Source organism: Dermacentor variabilis, chromosome 8 (assembly GCF_050947875.1).
Source record: "Dermacentor variabilis isolate Ectoservices chromosome 8, ASM5094787v1, whole genome shotgun sequence".
Classification (NCBI taxonomy): domain Eukaryota; kingdom Metazoa; phylum Arthropoda; class Arachnida; order Ixodida; family Ixodidae; genus Dermacentor; species Dermacentor variabilis.
In genome coordinates this window covers 33,574,246-33,596,882 of record NC_134575.1, presented here as the reverse complement: position 1 = coordinate 33,596,882, position 22,637 = coordinate 33,574,246, and the positions used below count along the sequence as shown (strand labels likewise).

At 43.7% G+C, this 22,637-nt stretch overlaps 1 protein-coding gene and 1 long non-coding RNA gene across 9 annotated transcripts in view; both read left to right on the top strand.

The window, feature by feature from the left end:
- The window catches only part of LOC142589958 (uncharacterized), a 40,621-nt gene extending 23,153 nt beyond the window's left edge, over nt 1-17,468 (top strand). For 7 of the 8 annotated variants that reach the window (XM_075701698.1, XM_075701696.1, XM_075701701.1 and 4 more), the window contains one exon: nt 12,059-17,468. In XM_075701698.1, the coding sequence (XP_075557813.1) occupies nt 12,059-13,449 (1,391 nt within the window). In that variant the 3' untranslated portion in view covers nt 13,450-17,468. Of the gene's footprint in view, nt 1-76; nt 166-9,734; nt 10,768-12,058 lie in introns of those variants that run through there. The other variant, XM_075701702.1, reaches the window with a different exon arrangement.
- Nucleotides 1-22,637, top strand: part of LOC142589965 (uncharacterized) — a 181,873-nt gene that overhangs the window by 97,362 nt on the left and 61,874 nt on the right. The window lies entirely within an intron of this gene.

Below are 22,637 nucleotides of genomic sequence, written 5' to 3'. Positions count from 1 at the left end.
GTTATTAAATTTACCATCTGTCTTCTTTTTTCGCATTTCATAATAACTCTTAAGTGCTTTTGTCTTATTTGTGCAGCTTCGAGGCCTTGTATTTCTCCATCCACTGCCAAATGTGACAACTCAAGCCAAGGATGCCTCCACCGATGTCACCTGTGTGACTATGAGGTTAATGAACTATTTCTTCTGGAAGCACATACCAGTGTCCACACTGCCGAGAAGCCGTTTGAGTGTCCTTCATGTTCTCAGAGCTTCTCAAGCAAGGGTCACCTGCAAGCCCATGTGATCAACACACACACTGGCGAGAAGCCATATCAGTGCGCTTCATGCTCTCAGGGCTTTCTGAGTACTGCTCTCTTTCTGTCTCTTAACGTGATGCCTAGTATTCTTCGTTCCATGGCTCTTTGCACGGTCCTTAACTTGTTCTCAAGCTTCATTGTCAATCTCGATGTATCTGCTTCATATGTCAGCACCAGTAAAATGCACCAATTGTGCACCTTCCTTTTCAATTATAATGGTAAGCGTCCAGTCAGGAGCTGCCAATGCTTTCCGTATGCCATCGAACTCATCTTTATTATTCTATGAATTTTCTTCTCATGGTCACGGTTCCCTGTGATTAGTTGACCTAGGTAAACATACTCCTTCACGGACTCTAGAGGCTGACTCACGATCCTGAACACTTGTTCCCTTGCCGATCTATTCATAATTATCTTTGTCTTCTGCTTATTAATCTTCAACCCCACTTTTACATTCTCTCTGTTAAGGTTCTCAATCATTTGTTGTAACTCGTCTGCTATGTTGCTGAATAGAAGAACGTCATCGACAAACCGCAGGTTGCTGAAATATTCGGCTTCGACCCTTAATCCTAAGCCTTCCCAGTTTCCCAAGCCTTCCCAGCCTAAGCCTTCCCAGCCTTCCCAAGCTTGAATGCTTCTCCCAAGCACGCAGTGAAGAGATTGTTTCCCTTTCTGCCTGCTTTCTTTATTGGTATCTTCCTACTTTTCTTTTGTATAATTAATGGAGCTGTGAAATCTCTCTAGATATATTCCAAAGTATTTACGTAAGCGATCTGTACTCCTTGATTACGTAATGCCACTATTACTGCTGGTATCTCTGCTGAATCAAATGCCTTTTCGTAATCTATGATAGCATTACAGAGAGGCTTATTGTACTCTGCAGATTTCTCAATTACCCGAATAATGACATGGGCGTGGTCCATTGTAGAGTACCCCTTCCTGAAGCCAGCCTGTTCCCTTAGTTGACTAAAGTCCAGTGTTGCCCTTGTGGTATTGTAGATAATTTTGGTCAATATTTTATATAATACTGGGAATAAACTAATGGGCATATAATTTTTCAATTCTTTAATGTCTCCCTTTTTGTGGATTAGTATAATGTTTGCATTCCTCCAGTTTTCTGGGACCTTTGCAGTCAATAGACCCTTTGTAAATACGTGCAGCTGCCAGTTTTTCAAGCATTGTGTATCCTCCATTATTGATTAAATTGACTGTTGTTCCATCTTCTTCTGCTGTGCTTCCTTGTTTCATGTCTTGCGAAGCTCTTCTGATCTCATTGCTAGTTATAGGAGGAGTTCCTGAATTCTTTTCGTTACTGTTTCAGTGGAGGTATCCTGTCTCCTGGGTATTGCACGTGTCCGTATAAAATTCCTTCGCTGCTTTTACTATACCTTTGAGATCGGTGATGATAATAACCTGCTTATGTTTTAGTGCATACATCTTGGTTTGTCCTATGCCAAGTTTCCTTCTCACTGATCACAAGCTGCATCAATTTTTTATGGCTTATTCAGTCTTTCTCACATTATAGTTTCGAATAGCACTTATTTCGCCTTTTTGATCAGTTTTGACAGTTCCTCGAATTCTATCTTATCTCTTGAGTTGGACACTTTGATTCTTTGTCGTTTCTTTATTAGGTCCTCTGTTACTTCGGAGCGCTTGCCTACTGATTGCCTTAGTGCCTTGCCTCCCATTTCAATTGTTGCCTCAATAGACAGCCTAGTTATAGTTTTATTCATTACCTCTATGTCATCTTCATCTCTCTGTTCTAAGGTTGCATATTTGTTTGCAAGTACCAGCCTGAATTTGTCTGCTTTTATCCTTACTGCCTCGTGGTTGGCCTGTTTCTTCTTGACCAATTTTACTCTTTCTCTCTTCAAATGAAGTGAATGCTAGCCCTTACTCGCCTATGACCGCTGCACTTTACCCTCCGATCACTTCTACATCCTGCACTATGCTGCGATCAGCAGAAAGTATGAAGTCAATTGCACTTCTTGTTTCACCATTAGAGCTGTTGCTACGCTTGCTCATTATTATTTTGCTCATTATTATGTTCATTATTCCAAGGTTTCTGCAAATTCTACCAGGATATCTCCTCTAGCGTTCCTAGAATCTATGCCGTAGTAGCCAATTGCTTGTTCACCAGCCTGCTTTTTCCTCCACTTTTGCATTGAAGTCGCCCATTACTACACTATATTGAGTTTGCACTTTTCTCATTGCTGATTCAACATCTTCATAAAACTGATCTACTTCCTCATCATCGTGACTGGATGTTGGAGCATAGGCTTGTACTACCTTTATTCTATACCTCTTGTTAAGTTTGATTGCGACCGCTGCTACCCTCATTATCATTGAAAAGGAAAGGGTACAATGAGTGCATTTTACCAGTGCTGACATATGGGGCAGAGACCTGGAGACTGACAAAGAAGCTTGAGAACAAGTTAAGGACCACACAAAGATTGATGGAACGAAGAATGCAAGGCAAATAACTTTTAAGAGACCGAAACAGAGTGATTTGGATCAGAGAGCAAACGGGTAGAGACAATATTCTAATAGACATGGAGAGAAAAACATGATGCTGTGCAGGTCATATAATGCGTAGATCAGATAACCGTTGGACCATTAGGGTGACAGAATGGGTACCAAGAGAAAGGAAGCGCACTAGAGGATGGCGGAAGACTAGGTGGTGCAACGAAATTAGAAAATTTTCTGGTGCTAGTTGGAATCGGTTGGCGCAGGACAGGGGTAATCGCAGATCAGAGGAAGAGGCCTTCGTCCTGCAATGGACATAAATACTCTGATGATGATGATGACTGCTTCCCCCTCATTATTGCTGTAGAATTCGCCAATGTTGCCTGCTATGTCCTTATGGACTAGGAATCCCACCTCATATTGCTTCTTTTCTGGGATGACCTCTATAGCAGAGGATATGGCCATTATTCATGAATGTATAAGCCTCACCGGTTTTTCTAATCTCTCTAAGGCCGAGGATATACCAAAGAATGTCTGATAGTTCCTGAAAGAGTCCTGCTGTGGTAGCCTCACTCAACAGAGCTCGACTTATTAGTGGCATATTTGAAAGCCTTGTTTAATACATCAATTTTGTCTGCTTTAGATGTCCTATTCGATGCATTTTACAGAACTTTGATATCATTTTCATTGTTGAGTTGTAAACCTTGTGGTTTCGTTTTCTGAAGATTTGTGATGTTCAACAGTTTTTATTATGAGATTGGTGGCCTAAGTAAAGAATTCACTGCCAACAGCCATTAGATTGTATTTCTTTTAACTGCAACAAACCTCATCAAGTTTGGTGCAGTAGTTGTCGAGAAAAACGATTTCTTCTTTCCCATGTAATTAGATGGGAGCCCCTGAGCTGAAGCTTCCTCTTAAAGGGTGGCTGAAACACTTTATTGGAGTCGCCATATTTTCTCTAGATAGTTTCTCAACACGTTACAGAGCACAGAGCAAAATGAGTTATGAGAACTGATCCATACAAAGGCCTTTATAGCTGAGAAAAATTTAACGATACATTTAAACCTTGATATTATGAAGTCTGTAAAATCACCAATTTGCTTTGTCATAGTGTGACTTTTCATTATTTTAAAAGTAATCTATGTTTGTTCCTATCTCAAAAATTACTGTTTGCATGCCCCTGCAAACTGTGCATGTAATTGTATGTTGTATTATTTTCACATTACAGATGACTGAATGATCTGCTTTTTAAGCTCTGTTTATTTTTTCCAGTATTCTCATTGGTACCTATGAAATTGTTCTGTTTGACCAATTCATGTATTGGTTGGCTCTAGGTTGTAGTTTTCTTGCCTCACCCTGGATTATTTTGAGCTTATTCTATTCACATGTTTTTTTTTTTACAAATGGGTACTTTTTTAGAGGAATTGATTGTTCACTAAGTTAGCTTTCGACTGTCTGTTTCATCAGAGCATCAAATAAATGCTAGTGTTTGTGAGTAATCATTGTCTGTTGTTGGTATTTCTATGCTTGAATGACAGCATGCGATATAGCGATGTTAGCATTTGATTGTATCTGGGGCTCAAGATAAGTTGAGGGACGACATTTCGAAGTTCATTATTAGCATAGAAAGAAGCTGTTATACGTAACATAAATAAGTAATTTAAGTTTGGGTCGAATGTCAAGTCCACCATGCCAAATTCATTCATACATTTAATTGCAACTAATGTACCAGCATTTCTTAAGTACTAGTATGACATATATTTGTAGAAATATTTGTATCAACTTGACATTTTGATTTGGGCTTATCAACCTGCACTGTATAATATGTTTGTGCTCAGAAGGCAAGAAATTGGGCCAATCCTTTCTTTTTGAAATTTGAAAAGGTTCTTTGTGAATTCCAGTTTCGCTGGTCTCTCATCAGGAATTTCCTCACCAACAAAATTGTGCACAGGACATGCTTTTAAGATAACAAATACAAGGCTTAACTGTTTACATTAAGGGTGTGCAAATAGTTGATGCTTTATAGTAGGCACTTTGTAATTGCAAATATATCCTAATAGCCTTCAAACACTTAAAAAGATTACATGTACAGAAATAAACCTCAAATGGAAGCAAAGGCGTGATAAATGCCACCGCCGTAGGCATAGTATTGGCATAACAAATCAGAGCGCGCGTAGTAGAGGCTGTATATGCTTCTGCGGCAGCTAGACTTTCCTGGTTATACAGAGACCATTTGCAATCTCTGAAGATCCTTTGTATGCGAGTCATTTCCTCATTCATTCCTTCTGCTCCATTGGTGCTTTTAATAAACAGTTCTTCATAATGTGCGATGGAACTAAAAGAACTTGCCAATGTTATGAACACCAGGACGTGCACATAGTTTCTTTTTTATTTTTATTTCTTTATTTACAGAATACTGCAGGCCAGCTTGTGACCCAGGCAGGAGGGAATTCGTTCATACAGTAATGCAATTAAATACGTTAAAAAAAAAAGAAGTGCATATGAAATATGAGATACATTGAAGGATGATATAAATCCATAAAAAACACATTCTACAAGCATACAATGCAAGGGATTGAATTGAAAGGAGAGAAATATTTACAGTACCAGATTACACAGTTTTCACGCAGGTTTCTTTTTTTTTTTCATGCTAACATGCATGAAACTACTCATGCGGTCACACATTTATTTGAAATGCAGTTTTTGAATGGCATGTAATATGTTATTGGACAGGAATACATCGGCCGGCAGAGAGTTCCAGTCATTGATTGTTCTAGGAAAAAAGGAATATTTAAAGCAATTTGTACTCGCGAAAATAGGGGTTATCTTGTCGGGGTGATAATTTCTGGTACCTCTAGCTGGTAGCGGCTGGAGAAAGGGTGAATGACAAATTTGTAGTTCCCTTTTCCAAAGGTGGAAAAGCAACATTAGGCGTGCTACCTTTCTTCGGGATTCTAGGGTGGCAATATTATTTTCATTAATCAATTGAGAGGGGGAGTCGTAACGTCCATAAGAAGTATATATGTAGTGGACGGCAAGCCTGTTTGTTTTCCAGTTTTTAAACATTTTTTTTCATGAATGGGTTCTAGACGATGCAAGCATATTCTATTCGAAACCTTACTAGTGTGTCGAATGCCAATTGTTTCACGGACTGAGGAGAATGTTTCAGCTTGTGTCTCAGTAGGCCGAGTTTACGTCGAGCAGACGCACAAACATTATCATGTTGCGACCAGGTTAGACGATTGTTGATGGTTACACCCAAATATTTAAAGGAGTCTGTTTCAGAGACCGCGGATTGATTAATAGTGTATTGATATGCTAGAGGGTGTTTTTTGTAGGTAATGCGCATAAAAACCGTTTTTTCTTCAATAAGTTTCATTTCCCAGGTGTCGCACCAGTCAGAAATCGCAGTAAGACTTACTCAGGATCACTTGATCATTGGCATCTTTAATCTCTTTGTAAGGTATATTTCGTAATACCTGTTCATCTTTTGAAAACTATTTGAAACATATTCTACATTTGTTTCGCTTCGGGCAATATTCCAATTTTATTGTATTCAATCTGAGAAATTAGTCCTATATGGCGCAACAACATACCTACACATAATAAAACCTGTGAGGCTTTCTTTTTCTTTTTGCAATTTCCACTCTTAAGAATTACCTCTACATCCACTCAGCCATTTCAGTGACACGGCTGCCTTAAGACTGTGGCACGTTGGACAGGAAACTGCGAAAACATGTAGCTGTTATTGCACAAATAATTTAATAATTTAGAAAACATGAATCGCTGGAATATAGACTTGATAAGCAAAATCATACTTCCTTATGGCTGCGGCCACATTTGTCGTCTGCTTCCCACTATTGCCGGTGTATACTCGCGCGTATGCTCACCTTTCACTGTTTTCAACATGCTTCCAGTGAACTACATGCTTACCGCAGATTGAAAAATTTTGATAAAAGTTGGTGCATGGCTTTTTCTATGTTAGCACTTCATGATTACAGACTTTGACTGATAAGCTTTCCATTGCAGTAAAATAAAAAAAGGGTGCAATGAAAATTGATTGTCAGTCCCTTTAAAGTCAGACCACGCACGTTGGGACACTTGGGTGCAATTTTAGAGCAGCTTGTTTCCTTGTCCCTTGCAGTGCGTTTGTGGTTGGTAGATTGGTTGTGTGCAGCTTTTATCTTTTATTGAGTGCTGTTGCTCTTTGTTGAATCTGCCATTGTGAATGGGGTGCATTTGGGCTTTCAGCTTGGCCTTTCTTCTCTCACGGTGCAAAGGTTTAAACTGGTTCTTACGCTTCTTGCTGTTGTTGCCACTTGGTTTTACGCATCGATCATTAAAAAAAATTTTCCTTCTTCGTGGTGCTTGCTGTTGCAGATAATGCATGAGTAGGTGAGCTCTTGCAAATTTCAATGGCACTCTATGTAGCGTTTCCATGTACTGTTTCTTGCCTTGCATTTCATACTGTTACCCTGTTTATCTCGGATTTTTGTGGCTAGAGAATCGAAGACTTGCTTCAGCAACTGCTCGCCGTAATGCAAAGGGCACGTGTTCAGTAACCCATATGTAAACAATGAAGGTGAATATTAAGTAATGTGGCCCAACCACTGATAGTTCTACTCACGCTCAATTGCGCTCTAAAGTTTGGCTGTCTTGAAGTCCAAGAAATTTTCTTAGACTTATTCCAGCTACATTGCTAAGCTGCTATTTAGTGCTACTTCTTTTGATGGTGCTATGCGTGATGCTATGTTTCCACAATGTTCCTCACATCTTTTATGTGTGAATATGACCGGTGTAGGCTTGTAGGCCCATACCACTTGTTGTGACCACACAGAAAGACAGACGCCTGACACGCTCAATTCCAAATGAACAAGTACCAATTATTCTAAGGCCAGAACATATACAGTCAACCAAAATCCAGAGGGAGCCACGAAATTTTCGCATAGAGAACAGTGGCATCCTCTACATCTCCCCTCTTGGAACACCAGAGGAGAGAGGTGAGGCCAGGAAACAAAGGTGTAGGTGATCTGGGGAAAGAAGACGTTGGCCACTAAATGTCCACACTACTCGATCACTGTCCATAGAGGACTGTCCCTGGGCAGTTCCTGAACCTGTTGTGCTGGAAGACGGTGGTCCTCGGACTGCAACAAAATGCTGCGGTGGCTCTTGCATACCTGGTGAAGTTGTCTGCGGTTCTCTTGCAGCAACAAAGGGGATCAGGTGGCACCAGTTACGCTGCAGGACACCGCCTCGCTGTGTTCAACCATGTAGCATCATGGCCTTTGGGCCAAGCTCAACACTGTAGTGTGTGCTTGGTCGGGTCACACCTTGAGCCTTGTACCTGTTAGTAGTAGAGGCAGATATACAGCACGGTGGCACATTATGAAATCACTCATCTGCTTCTACTTGTACTCTGTTTGTACTTCTTTTTGCGTTGCCTATCCTGTGGACCCTGCTTCACACGCAACTGCACATTTTGGCCACTAAGAAACAGACGTTTTACAGGTGCGCTTTGATTATAACTAATTAAGGAGGGATGTGGCACTAGTTATACTGGTGATGTGTATGACGATGTTGCTGGCTACATCTACCTTTGTTTAGTGAAAAAAAATTACTATTTTGTAACTAAGGCTTTAGCCGCACTCCATGTAGCATCGTGACTTTCGGCAGCACGTGGCTTTCAGCACTCTCTTGAGCTTCACCTTCGTGCCCGGGGTTGGGGTCCTGTCTGCTGTAACATCATTGCTGCTGTTGATGTGTGGCTGTGGGAGCGGGGATGCTCTCTGTTGCAACAAAGCTCTTCATCATGTTCATTTGCCACAATGTAGGAACTGGGTGTGCGGTTTTCTGTGACCGCACCTGTTCACTTGTCGCACAGACCCAGGGTGCAGACTCTCCAGGTCTCTTGCACCTCAGTTGTAGTATGTCTGTTTGCAGTGGCGTGTCTCCTTAAGTCTTGCAGTCACTTGCTGGGGTGGCACTGTCTCAAGCTCTAGAAGCTTGGTGTTCATAGGCAGCTGCGTCATTGTCCTTCCCGTGAGATGCTTGACTAGAGTGGCAGGAGCTCGTCTCTTGGCATGTTTCTCTACTCCAATATGGCACTGTGGAACTCTGTGGAACTCTGAGGCACATTTTATTATGACTAGGCAGCTTCGACATAGAAAAAAAAATACGATAATGGGAGACGGAGGTAGCCACGGGTGTACAAATCACGCAACACAGATGCTGTTGAATCTATTCCTGCGAAGGCAGTTAAAATAACATGATTGTTTCTGTTCCATCTGTATTTTCACTGCTAAGTCATGCTTCTGATCATCTACCAACTTGCTCAGCTAGTAATTTCAATGGTAGGGATATATAGTGTCGATATGGTACAGCCACCCAATTATGATGCGTGGCTTGATGGGGAGATTAACTCTTCGTTTGAATACAGATTTAACTGTGAAATAGGATTAAGTTAGCACTTATCTTCATCGTCTTGTATAAAAAAAAAATGGAAGAGCAAGTTGGAGAAAAAATACTGGCATCTTAGCATAACACGTGTTGTATGCAATATTTCAGAAAGTACTAACTTACACAGTGTGTCTTTCTTGCACTGGAGTAGTAAGTTGCTGCTCAAAAGCATTCTTTTGTTGCTCTAAAAGCATCTATTTCTGCTCCAAACTGCGATTTTTTTCTGCTGGAAGCTGTTCAAAAAGACCAAGTGCCACTTCCATCACTGCTTACAGTTGCCTGCCTTCCTTTTATCCAACTGTTTAGGTTATGTTTTGTTATACCTGTTGCATATTTAACGCGCAAGGTGAAGTCTGGCAATACTGCTGCGCGCAGCTGTTCCCCCACTGTTGATTCCCCCCGGCCACGCTTCGCTGTTGGCTCATTCTTGGCTGAGCAGCCGTGCGATATGGAGGTTTCCATTATTGATTTCTGCCAAGTGTTAGATTCGTTTCGTAATTCGCTTTTTGCATGCCACAGGGACTCCACCTGTGGATATTCATCGTCAGTTATCAGAGGTGTATGGTGACAAGTGTATGGCCATTCAACACGTCCGAAAGTGGTGCAAGAAGTTGAGTGCCGGTCGAAAGGAAGTCCACGATGAAGAACGTAGTGGAAGACTGTCAGTTTCGGATGGCCCAATGCGAAGTGCTTCAAAACAGAAGGATCAGCGTCCGTGAACTTGTTGCTCAGATTCCTGGGAGTTCTTACAGTACAGTGCAAAGTGCTTTGACTGAAAAATTGGGGTATCACAAGTGTTGTGCTCAATGGGTACCATGGCTATTGACATCAGACCACAAGAAGAAATGCTTTGACTGTGCTTGCCAGTTTCTTCAAGAGTGTCAAGAAGATAAGGAAGTGTAGTTACTCGATTGTTACGGGAGACGAAATGTGGTTGAAACGAAACAAAAATCCAAACAGTGGCATCACCCAGAGTCGGCAGTCGCAAAGAAATTCAAACGAACTCCTTTTGCTGGCAAAGTCATGGCCAGTGTTTCTTGGGACCGTAGCGGGATACTGCTGATGGATTTCATCGAACGTGGGGCAACAGTCAACTCAGGACAGTTATTGTGCAACACTAATGAAACTCGGGCGAGCTATCCAGAACTGCCAGCGAGGACGACTGGCAGCCGGTGTAATGCTTTTTCACGACAACGCCCGACTTCACTTCTCCAATCAAAGCCACGTAGTTTTGACAAACTTTGGGTGAACTGTCTTGCCCCACTCACTGTACACTCCAGACCTTGCGCCTAGCGATTATCACTTGTTCCCCAAGTTAAAGGAACATTTGAATGGCCAACGCTTCTGTTGCAACTATGAAGCCAAAGAAGAGGTGAAACGCTTCCTCACCAGGTTGGCGGCGGAGTCCTACGACACTAGGATACAGAAATTGGAGCACCTTTTACAAAAATGCCTAGAAAGAGATGGCGATTATGTATGAAAATAGAGCAAAGTTTCATTTTTCCAATGATGTAAATTTCTATGCTAATAGCAAATGTTGTCTATTTATAAAATTCATGGAAACCTTAATTCTGGATCGATCGTCGTATATATATATATATATATATATATATAAGTTGGGCGAAGGGTATGAAACTAGTGTGGATGTCGTTCCTTTGGAGCCACCGACGGTGCTCGGTGCCTCCCTGCGCAAACACTACAATACCTTCACCTGTTAGTATGTTAAAATGCATTGCACTTTGCAAAGGGAGCGGTTGGTTTGCACTATTCCTTGTCGGTTCCCGGAAAAATTTTACTGTGAGGACAGGATCAGCGTATGAATTATTGGGATTTCGATTTGAGGTGCGGGTCCATGGCAGTGCAATGTGCGCTGCCATAAAGCCACACTTCCGGGCAAATTTCTTGACTACCCACACTTTTGTTATCTCCTGAGGAGCCCCACAGTTTTTCCCACCTCTGTGTGGAAGCTCGCTTCTCCCCTCCGGCACTTTCATTTTCATTTTCTTCCTCTACATGGGTCGCCATTTAGCGTTTAGCAGTTAGTGAATAGTGCACATGGCACTGGCAAAGTATAACTTGGGTCTCAATAAGCCATGCTTAATGGCCCGGCTCCAGTCTCTGAAAACAGCAAAGCAGAGTCACTGGCTGAAGATACTACGTGGACAAGTCATTTATCTCCAAACGGATGCTGTTATTGTAAACATCTGAGGGTTGTATGCAGTTATTTCCATACGTTATATACACACATTATTTTTTTCCTTCTGCGCTGTTCTGAGAGAGGATACGGCTTGTACGTGTTTGTGGGTTATATGGGGAAAAATATGTTATTTCCTAGCCAGCTCCTTGCAATCTCAACTTATGAAAACATTGCCAAAGTTCAGTGTGTGATCAAGTGGAAACCCGCTGATGAAGTCTCATACGAGACAAATTTTTTGTGCCAGAGAATCGCAACAACTTTTGCAAGTGCCAAATTAGGCCTCCAGGCCTCAAGTGCTCATTAAGGATAAAGGAGCTAGCTTGATCCTAGCATTTTTATTCTTCTCTAAGAGTCGTAGGAATCCAAGAGAGTAGTTAAACACTCCACATTCTCTCATTTGCGATTTTTTAGCCTTCTGAAAATATACTTCTTGTAAGCGAACTTCACAAACGGCGACATGAAGCATTCAAGTGCAAAAATGTTGAGTAAATTAAAAAGGGCCATTAGAAGATTTTTGTTTCATCCCACTTAAGATCACCCAGAATATCTCAAATAAAAAAAATGCGGCTTGTTATTAAATTTAGCATCTGTGTTCTTTTTTCGCATTTCATAATAACTCTTAAGCGCTTTTGTTTTATTTGTGCAGCGTCGAGGCCCTGTATTTCTCCATCCACTGCCAAACGTGACAACTCAAGGCAAGGATGCCTCCACCGATGTCACCTGTGTGACTATGAGGCTAATGAACTATTTCTTCTGGAAGCACATGCCAGTGTCCATACTGCCGAGAAGCCGTTTGAGTGTCCTTCATTTTCTCAGAGCTTCTCAAGCAAGGGTCACCTGCAAGCCCATGTGATCAACAACCTCACCGGCGAGAAGCCATATCAGTGCTCTTTCTGTTCTAAGGGCTTCGTCTACAGATCCAAATTAGAGAATCACCTGCGCTCCCACACTGGTGAGAAGCCATATCACTGCCCTTCATGTTCTCGGAGCTTCTCACACAAGGTTAGCCTGAATGCCCATGTGATCACCCACACCGGCGAGAAGCCATATCAGTGCACTTCATGCTCTCGTGGCTTTTTCTTGAAATGCCGCTTAATTGTTCACATGCGCAGCCACACAGGCGAGAAGCCATATCAGTGTCCTTCATGCTCTCAGCGCTTCACACGAAAGAGCACCCTCAATCAGCACCTGCGCAAACACACACGCGAGAAGCCATTTAAGTGCCCTTCATGCTCTCAGAGATTCTTGGTAAAGGGCCAACTGGAAGCCCACCTGTACACCCACACAGGCGAGAAGCCATATCAGTGCGCTTCATGCTCTCTGGGCTTTTTTCAGAAAAGCCGCTTAATTGTTCACATGCGCAGCCACACAGGCGAGAAGCCATATCAGTGTCCTTCATGCTCTCGGAGCTACTCACGAAAGAGCGCCCTCAATAAGCACCTGCCCATCCACACACGCGAGGAGGCATTTAAGTGCCCTTCATGCCCTCAGAGATTCTTGGTAAAGGGCCAACTGGAAGCCCACCTGTACACCCACACAGGCGAGACGCCATATCAGTGCACTTCATGCTCTCGGGGCTTTTTTCACAAAAGCCGCTTAATTGTTCACATGCGCAGCCACACAGGCGAGAAGCCATATCAGTGTCCTTCATGCTCTCGGAGCTACTCACGAAAGAACGCCCTCAATCAGCACCTGCGCACCCACACAGGCGAGAAGCCATTTAAGTGCCCTTCATGCTCTCAGAGATTCGTGTTAAAGGGCCAACTGATATCCCACTTGTACACCCACACAGGCTTGAAGCCATATCAGTGCCCTTCATGCTCTCAGCGCTTCTCACGCAAGAGTCACATGACAGTCCATATGCGCTCTCACACAGGCGAGAAGCCATATCAGTGCCCTTCATGCTCTAAGAGGTTCTCATTCAAGTCCAGCCTCCAAAAACACATGAAGCGGGAAGCCTGTTCAATGCCCACTCAGCCTTCAGAGATTCTCGTTGCAGAATGCCCTGAAGACACACCAGTGCCTTCATCCAGATGAGTGTCCATATAGTTTCGCCCTCTGCTCCACGTCCTCATCACTTTAACAGGCTTAAAAGAGCACAGCACCATGATACTCTAGGGTAGGTCAACAATCTCTTTGAACTAGTCTCAGTTAAAAATCTACATACGTGCAGCATGTTACGTAGTGTTCAACAGCATCAGGTAGCACAAGTGTCTCCACATGCTCCTAAGCGGACGCTTTCGCTCGGGCCCCACTCCGATGCCGCCTATAAACGCATGTAAAACGCAGTAATGCTTTTCTGAGATAACCAGTGGACTGATTATAAGGAAATTTGTTACATCTGAGAGATTAGATTGAATTCTGGCGATTGCTGGAAGCAGATTTTTGGTTAAGGCCTGAATGTTATAACAGGAATTTACAAAGTTTGTTCAGCTTGAAACAAAAAATTGAAGCAATATGTTTATAAATTTGTAGCTCTGCACCTGGAATTGGTATTGTAGTTCTGTAAGCTGTATATGATAATAATACAAAGTGTACAAATTTGTTTTATCAATTTATATCTTTTGTGAAATTGTCACATTGTTTTCGGGGACCTTGCAAATGTCATCATCATCAGCCTATTTTATGTCCACTGTGGGTTGAAGGCCTCTCCCTGCAATCTGCAATTACCCCATTCCTGTGCCAACCGATTCCAACTAGCGCCTGCGAATTTCCTAATTTCATCGCTCCACCTAGCCTTTTACCATATTTGACTGCGTTTCCCTTCTCTTGGTACCCATTCTGTAACCCTAATGGTCCAGCGGTTATCTAACACATTGCATGACCTGCCTAGCTCCATTTTTTTCTCTTAATGTGCATTACAATATCGACTATCCCCATTTGCTCTCTGATCCAAACTGCTCTTTTTCTGTCTCTTAATGTGATGCCTAGCATACTTCGTTCCATCGCTCTTTGCGCAGTCCTCAACAAATTCTCAAGCTTCTTTGTCAATCTCCAAGTCTCTGCCTCATATGTCAGCACCAGTAAAATGCACAGATTGTGCACCATCCTTTTCAATTATAATGGTAAGCTCCCAGTGAGGAGCTGACAATGCTTTCCGTATGCAATTCAACCCATCTTTATTATTCTATGAATTTCCTTCTCATGGTCAGGGTTCCCTGTGATTAGTTGACCTAGGTGAACGTACTCCTTCACGGACTCTAGAGGCTGACTTGCGATCCTTAACTCTTGTTCCCTTGCCAATCAATTCAGCATTATCTTTGTTTTCTGCTTATTAATCTTCAACGACACTTTTACATTCTCTCTGTTAAAGTTCTCAATCATTTGTTATAACACGTCTGCTAAGTTGCTGAATAGAACGTCATCGACAAACCGAAGGTTGCTGAGATATTCGCCTTCAATCCTTAATCTTAAGCCTTCCCAGTTTAATAGCTTGAATGCTTTTTCCAAGCACGCAGTGGAGAGATTGTTTCCCTTTCTGACCCCTTTCTTTATAGGTACCTTCCTACTTGTGTAGAATTAATGTAGCTATGGAATCTCTCAAGATATTTTCCAAGGTATTTACGGAAGCGGTCTATACTCCTTGATTACGTAATGCCGCTATGACTGCTGGTATCTCTACTGAAACAAATGCTTTTTCGTAATCTATGATAACAATACAGAGAGGCTTATTGTACTCTGCAGGTTTCTCGATTACCCGAATGATGACGTGGGCGTGATCCATTGTAGAGTACCCCTTCCTGAAGCCAGCCTGTTCCCTTGGTTGACTAAAGTCCAGTGTTGCCCTTACTTTATTGGAGATTATTTTGGTGAATATTTTATGTAATACTGGGAGTAAGCTCATGGGCGCATAATTTTTGAATTCCTTAACGTCTCCCTTTTTGTTGATTAGTATAATGTTTGCATTCCTCCAGTTTTCTGGGACCCTTGCAGTCAATAGACACTTTGTAAATACGTAGAGCTGCCAGTTTTCCAAGCATTGTCTCCTCCCTCTTTGATTAAATTGACTGTTATTCCACCTTCCTCTGCCGCGCTTCCTCGTTTCATGTCTTGCGAGGCTCTTCTGACCTCATTGCTAGTTATAGGACGAGTTTCAAAATCCTGTTCATTACTGTTTGAGTGGAGGTATCCTGTCTCCTCTGGGTACTGTACGTGACCTTATAGAATTCCTGCGCTGCTTTTACTATACCTTTGAGATTGCTGATGATATTTACCCTGCTTATATTTTAGTGCATACATCTTGCTTTGTCCTATGCCAAGTTTCTTTCTTACTGATTTCAGGCTGCATCCATTTTTTATGGCTTCTTCAGTCTTTCTCACATTATAGTTTCGAATAGCAGTTATTTTCACCTTTTTGGTCAGTTTTGACAGTTCCTCGAATTCTATCTTATCTCTTGAGTTGGACACTTTCATTCTTTGTCGTTCCTTTATTAGGTCCTCTGTTACTTCGGAGCGCTTGCCTACTGATCGCCTTGGTGCCTTGCCTCCCATTTCAATTGCTGCCTCAATAGCCAGCCTAGTTATAGTTTTATTCATTACCTCTATGTCATCTTCATCTCTCTGTTCTAAGGCTGCATATTTATTTGCAAGTACCAGCCTGAATTTGTATGCTTTTACCCTAACTGCCTCGTGGTTGACCTGTTTCTTCTTGACCAATTTTACTCTTTCTCTCTTCAAATGGAGTGAATCCTAGCCCTTACTAGCCTATGATCACTGCACTTTACCCTGCCTATCACTTCTACATCCTGCACCATGCTGCGACAGCAGAAAGTATGAATTCAATTTCACTTCTTGTTTCACCATTAGGGCTGTTGCTACGCTTGCTGAAAAAGGTGTTCGTTATTCGAAGCTTTCTGCGATTTCTACTAGGATATCTGCTGTAGCGTTCCTAGAATCTATGCCGTACTTGCCAATTGCTTGTTCACCAGCCTGCTTTTTCCCCACTTTTGCATTGAAGTCGCCCATTACTACAGTATATTGAGTTTGCACTTTTCTCATCGCTAATTGAACATCTTCATAAAACTGATATACGTCTTCATTATCGGGACTTGATGTTGGAGTGTAGGCTTGTACTACCTTTAATCTATACCTCTTGTTAAGTTTGATTATGACCGCTGCTACCCCCATTATCATTGAAAAGGAAAGTATACAATAAGGGCATTTTACCAGTGCTGACATATGGGACAGAGACCTGGAGACTGACAAAGAAGTTTGAGAACAAGTTAAGGACCACACAAAGAGCGATGGAACGAAGAATGCTAGGCATAACTTTTAATAGAAAGAAAGAGAGCAGTTTGGATAACGGGTACAGACGATATTCTAACAGACATCAAGAGAAAAGAATGGCGCTGGGCAGGTCATATAATGCGCATATCAGATAACCGTTGGACCATTAGGGTGACAGAATGGGTACCAAGAGAACGGAAGGGCCGTAGAGGGCGGCAGAAGACTAGGTGGTGTGACGAAATTAGGAAATTTGCTGGTGCCAGTTGGAATCGGTTGGCGCAGGACAGGGGTAATTGCAGATCACAGGGAGAGGCCTTCGTCCTGCAGTGGATATAAATAGGCTGTTGATGAAGATGACTGCTTCCCTCTCATTAATGCTGTAGAATTCGTCAATGTTGCCCGCTATGTCCTTATGGATTAGGAATCCCACCACGTATTGCTTCTTTTCTGGGATGACCTCTATAGCAGAGGACTTGGCCGTTATTCATCAATGTATAAGCCTCACTGGTTTTTCTAATCTCTCTAAGGCCGAGGATACCCCAAAGAATGGCTGATAGTTCCTCAATGAGTCCTGCTATGCTAGCCTCACTGGACAGAGCTCGGCTGTTAAACGTTGACAGGGTGCCAGTAATTAACCGCACGGTTGAAAGCCTTGTTTAATACATCAATTTTGTCTGCTTTAGATGTCCTATTCGATGCATTTTACAGAACTTTGATGTCATTTTCATTGCTGAATTGTAAACTTCATGGTTTTGTTTTCTGAAAATTTGTAATCTTCATCAATTTTTGTTATGAGATTGGTGGCCTAAATAAAAAATTCACTACCAACATCCATTAGATTGTATTTCTTTTACCTCCAACAAACATCATCAAGTTTGGTGCAGTAGTTGTCGAGAAAAGCTATCTCTTTTTTCCCACGTATTTAGACGGCAACTCCTGAGCTGAAGCTTAAAGGGTGCCTGAAACACTTTTTTGGAGTCGCCATATTTTCTCTAGATCATTTCTCAACACGTTACAGAGCACAGAGCAAAATGAGTTATGAGAACTGGTCCACACAAAGGCTTTTCTAGCTGAGAAAAATTTCAAGATACAGTTAAACCTTGATATTATGAAGTCTGTAAAATCACCAATTTGCTTTGTCATATTCTGGCTTTTCATTATTTGAAAAGTAATCTATGTTTGTTCCTATCTGAGTAATTACTGTTTGCATGCCCGTTTAAACTATATATGTAATTCTATGTTTGTTTATTTTTTCCAGTATTCTCATTGGTACCTATAAATTGTTCTGTTTGACCAATTCATGTATTGGTTGGCTCTAGGTTCTGATTTTCTTACTTCACCCTGGATTATTTTGAGCTTATTCTATTCACATCTCTTTTTTTTTTTTTTACGAATAGGTACTTTTTTAGAGGAATTGATTGATCACTAAGTTAAAGCATTCGACTCTCTGTTTCATCAGAGGAACAAATAAATGCCAGTGTTTGTGAGTATTCGTTGTCTGTTATTGGTACAGTGAAACCTCGTTAAACCGTAGTTGACCGGAGCTCGGAAAAGGTACGTACTAAACGGTAGTACTGTTTAACTGAATAGCATGAGATCGCCCACTTACCTGTAGAAAACGGAACTCAGAGAGAGTGCGATGAAAGGGGAAAAAACATGCAGTATTTATTCACTTCGCGTGACATAAGTGTTATTTTCGTTTGATGTCGCGCGGCCTAGCACGACGACGACAGCGGCCTCATACTTACTGAAGCTGCGTGCCAGCTTTTCAGCCAGCCCCGTCTTCTCGGCAAACACTCGCATGGCAGATTCCTCGTTGGGGTTACGTATTGTCCGTGCACGCGCGCACGAGTGCTGCAGAAGTCCCGGGGGTGCCTTTTTCATTGCCGGGTGCCGGAGTTCGTGAAGTAACTCGAGAAGCAGTTGGCAAAGAACAAACGCTTTATTAAAGGTTAGTGTAGCTTTTATAGTCTTTATCTTGTGACATCACCGAAGCCACTGCCGATTCACAAGAGCCATGGCCGGTGAATCTAACAAAACAAACACGTGTCAGCGGCGCATGCCGATTCACAACAATTCTTCCCCCTTAAGGAGTGAAGCAGTCTGGGGGCCGGGGCTTCCGCTTCAACCTACACAGTGTCACTTCAGCCCGGTTAGTCACTTGCGGCTCGCTGGTAGCAACCTCGGCTTCAGCCCGCCCGTCTGACGGCGTTCGAATGTCGGTGCTGTTTTGGATCGCGACACTGGAGCGATCGGTTGGGAACTCGGCGCTGACGCCCGTGGTTGTACCTGGGTCGCAAGCCCCAAGGGTAGCGTTGGCCTGGCGGCCTGGGGTACAACTGGAAGCATCCGAAGGTCCCGGCAAAGCATGAGTCGACTGGTAACAACAAAACAACTTGTTTATTTTAACATCGCAAAGAGTCGGCGGTCAGGTTTGACCGAAGTAGAGAGACGGGAGAGCACTTCACTCAACAGAAGAAATCGGAGCCCTCCTTTTGGCGTCCGGGGGCAGCTGTTTTTATACTCTCGCAGTTGAGGGCAAGAAGGAACCCCTCAAAAGACGAGCACGTGAATGAACAATGGGCTAATGGTGACGCACACTGTCGTAGCGATGCCGTAGCACCATGACGAGCACGATCTCGTAGCACCCTGTCGAGCACGATCTCGTAGCACCCTGTTGTAGCGCTGCCGTAGCACCATGTCGAGCACGATCTCGTAGCACCCTGTTGTAGCGCTGCCGGTCGGGCACAATGACTGTAATGAGAGGATGATCCCTGCTTTGGCATCGCCTGTTTCGGGCACAATGACTGGAATGAGAGGATGATCCCTGCTTTGGCATCGCCTGTTTCGGGCACAATGACTGGAATGAGAGGATGATCCCTGCTTTGGCATCGCCTGTTTCGGGCACAATGACTGGAATGAGAGGGTGATCCTTTGCGGTCGCATCGCCGCAGTCGCGCCTGGAAACACCTGCCGATGAGTGTTGCGGCGACGACGATCGGGCCAAAATGTCTGCCGCCCCGCCGCAGTCGCGCCGGCAAAACCACGTGTCGCAGGCGAAACGCAACAGTGCCTACTTGAGCCTGACTGTGACTACTGTCGTGTCCTTGAGACTGCGAGTCTGCCGCTGCATTCTGGCTGCGTTTAGTCGTTGGTACTTGCATGGGGGCCTTGGGTTCCACCGCTTCTCCTCCCACGCTGGTCCTCCTGGTTTTTAGCTAGTCGAGGTGGCGGCGATGTTGCTCCCCATCTGCAGTCTTTACCGTTGCCATTCGCGAGCCTTCGGTGGACTCAACCGCGCCTGGTTTCCATTTGTCACCCACTCCGTAGTTCTTGAACCAGACGTCTTTGCTCAGCGGTGGGCCACTGTTGTACGCACCTGCAGAAGGGAATGGTCGTGACACGACGTTGTGCAATAAAGAACGTGGCTGATATCCGGGAAGCATAGAAGCTGGGGTTTGCCTATTTGGCAAGGGAGTGTGCCGATAATGCGAAAGAATGTGGTCCAGCCGAGCTTGCAAACTGCCGCGTGTGTTTTTGTTTAACCCCTGTTTGACAGTCCATACTGCTCTTTCCGCCAGGCCATTAGACTGCGGTTTGTAGGGAGCTGTCCGCAAATGAGCGATGCCATTGTGCTTCATAAATGCCCTGAACTCTTCGCTAGTAAACTGCGGCCCGTTGTCCGTCACCAGGGGCCTCGGCAAACCGAACCGGCTGAACACAGTCTGCAGTGCATCAATTGTCTTTGCCGAACTGGCGGTCTTCATGGCGGTAACCTCAATCCATTTCATATGGGAATCAACCACGATCAACAACATGTTACCTTCTACAGGACCCGCAAAATCGACATGGACCCTAGACCATGGCTCCTCTGTGTCTGGCCAAGGCACGGGTTGTTGGGCAGGGGGCATGCTGCCCCATTCTATGCATGTTGGACACGCGTTGACCAGCTTCTCAATGTCCAGATCGAGCCCTGGGTACCAGAAAACAGAACGTGCCAGGTTCTTCATAGCCGTTATCCCTTGATGTGCATCATGCAGCATACGCAGCATTGACTGCCGCGCACTTGTTGGAATAACCGCTAGATGGCCCCAGTACACAATTCCATGGCTGTACGTCAGTTCGTGTTTCCTGTGCATGTACACGCGTAACGGCTCCTGAGCCGGTTGCAAGTACCGTGGCCAGCCATTCTGAATGTAATCGCGGACATGTGCAAGGTCGCTGTCGTCAACAGTCATTTTAGCCAAGTCACTCACCGACAGAGGACAGGTATTGAGATGATCAGTCAGAAGAACATACTCACGAGCGTCATATTCTGCAGCCTTAGTGTTCTTATGCTCCTGCCGCACCGGTAAACGATTGAGGGTGTCTGCAGGATTCAACGTCTTTCCTGACTTGAACTGAATTTTGTAGTTGTAGGCGCTTAGCAAGAGGGACCAACACTGAATCTGGGCAGCAACCATGGCGGGAATGGGCTTGTCGGGGCTGAAAAGGCTCAGAAGAGGTTTGTGATCTGTAACAAGCGTGAAATGATTCTCGAGCAGATATCCCCGGAAGTTTGTAACCCTGAAGACAACTGCCAATGCCTCTCTTTCAATTTGCACGTAATTACGCTCAGCAGCTGAAAGCGTTCGCGACCGGAACCCAATTGGTCAATCTTGCCCATTTACTCTGTGATATAGCACTGCGCCGACGCCACACGACGACGCATCGGTTTCCAAGATAAGCGGCTTACTTGGATCGTAGTGCGTCAAGAACTTAGCTTCCTCTAGCAGCCGCTTTGTTGCTCGGAACGCGTTATCTTGTCTCGCTCCCCACTGCCAGCGTGTGTTCTTCCTTAGCAGTTCATGCAGCGGCTCTAGAACAGTAGCCAGGTTTCCCAGAAATGAGTGGTAGTAGGTCACAAAGCCCAAAAACGCCCGTAGTTCCGCTACACCGGTTGGCTTCGGCATTTTCATTATTGCAGCAATGTTGTCCATCTTAGGCAACAATCCGTTCGTATTTATACGATGTCCCAGAAATTCAACTTCTGCTTGTCGGAACTTGCATTTCTGCGGATTCAGCTTGACACCGTGTTGCCGGAAACGTCTGAAAACTTCACGCAGCGTCTCGCAGTTGTCGCGTTTCTCCGCGACTACCACATCGTCCAAATATACTTGAATGACCGGAATGCCTTGCAGGATGCCGTCCATACGTCTCTGAAAAATCGCAGGAGCAGAGGCTACACCAAAAGGAAGCCTATTAAAGCAAAACAGGCCTTTCGGAGTGTTTACGACCAATATGTTCTTCGTTTCCTCGTCAAGCGGCAACTGACTTCCGAATGTGAGGCCAGGTACCATAACCCCTTTCCATACGCCCCTAACCACCTCGTACCTATTATAGTTCCAAAGTGCCTTGTGTTTCATTACAGCTGAGTTCCTTTTCACTTTTTCAATCATAATTTTTTCCTGTTCTTCCAAGTACTTTTTGCCCTCGTTTAGCCATATGCCCAAATACTTGTATTTTTCAACATTATCAATCTTAGTGCTTTGTATTTCCAATGGTTCCCCCTTTTATTCATTGTATACTATTATCCCAGACTTCTCTCTACTGAATTGCAGTCCCAATTTTTCTCCCTCCTCTCCACATATACTCATTACTTCCTGTAGCCCTACTCGGGTGTCAGCAAGCAGTACAATATCATCTGCATACATCAGTCCGGCTAGTACTTGAGCTACCTTCTGCCCTTCCAGCATATAGCTTATGTCAGTTCCTATTGTGCTCTGTTCTAGTCTCTTTTCCATTTGGCTCATGTAGATCATAAAAAGCAGAGGCGACAATGGACAGCCCTGCCTGAGACCTCTTCTTATTTTAGCTGGCTTTGTAGTTTCCCCCTCCCATGTTATCTCTACCTCATCTGTATAAACTTGTTGTAGGAACTCAATCATCTTTCTATCTAGACCATATTCCCTCAACTGGCTCCATAACTTTTCTCGGTTTACATTATCATAGGCTCCTCT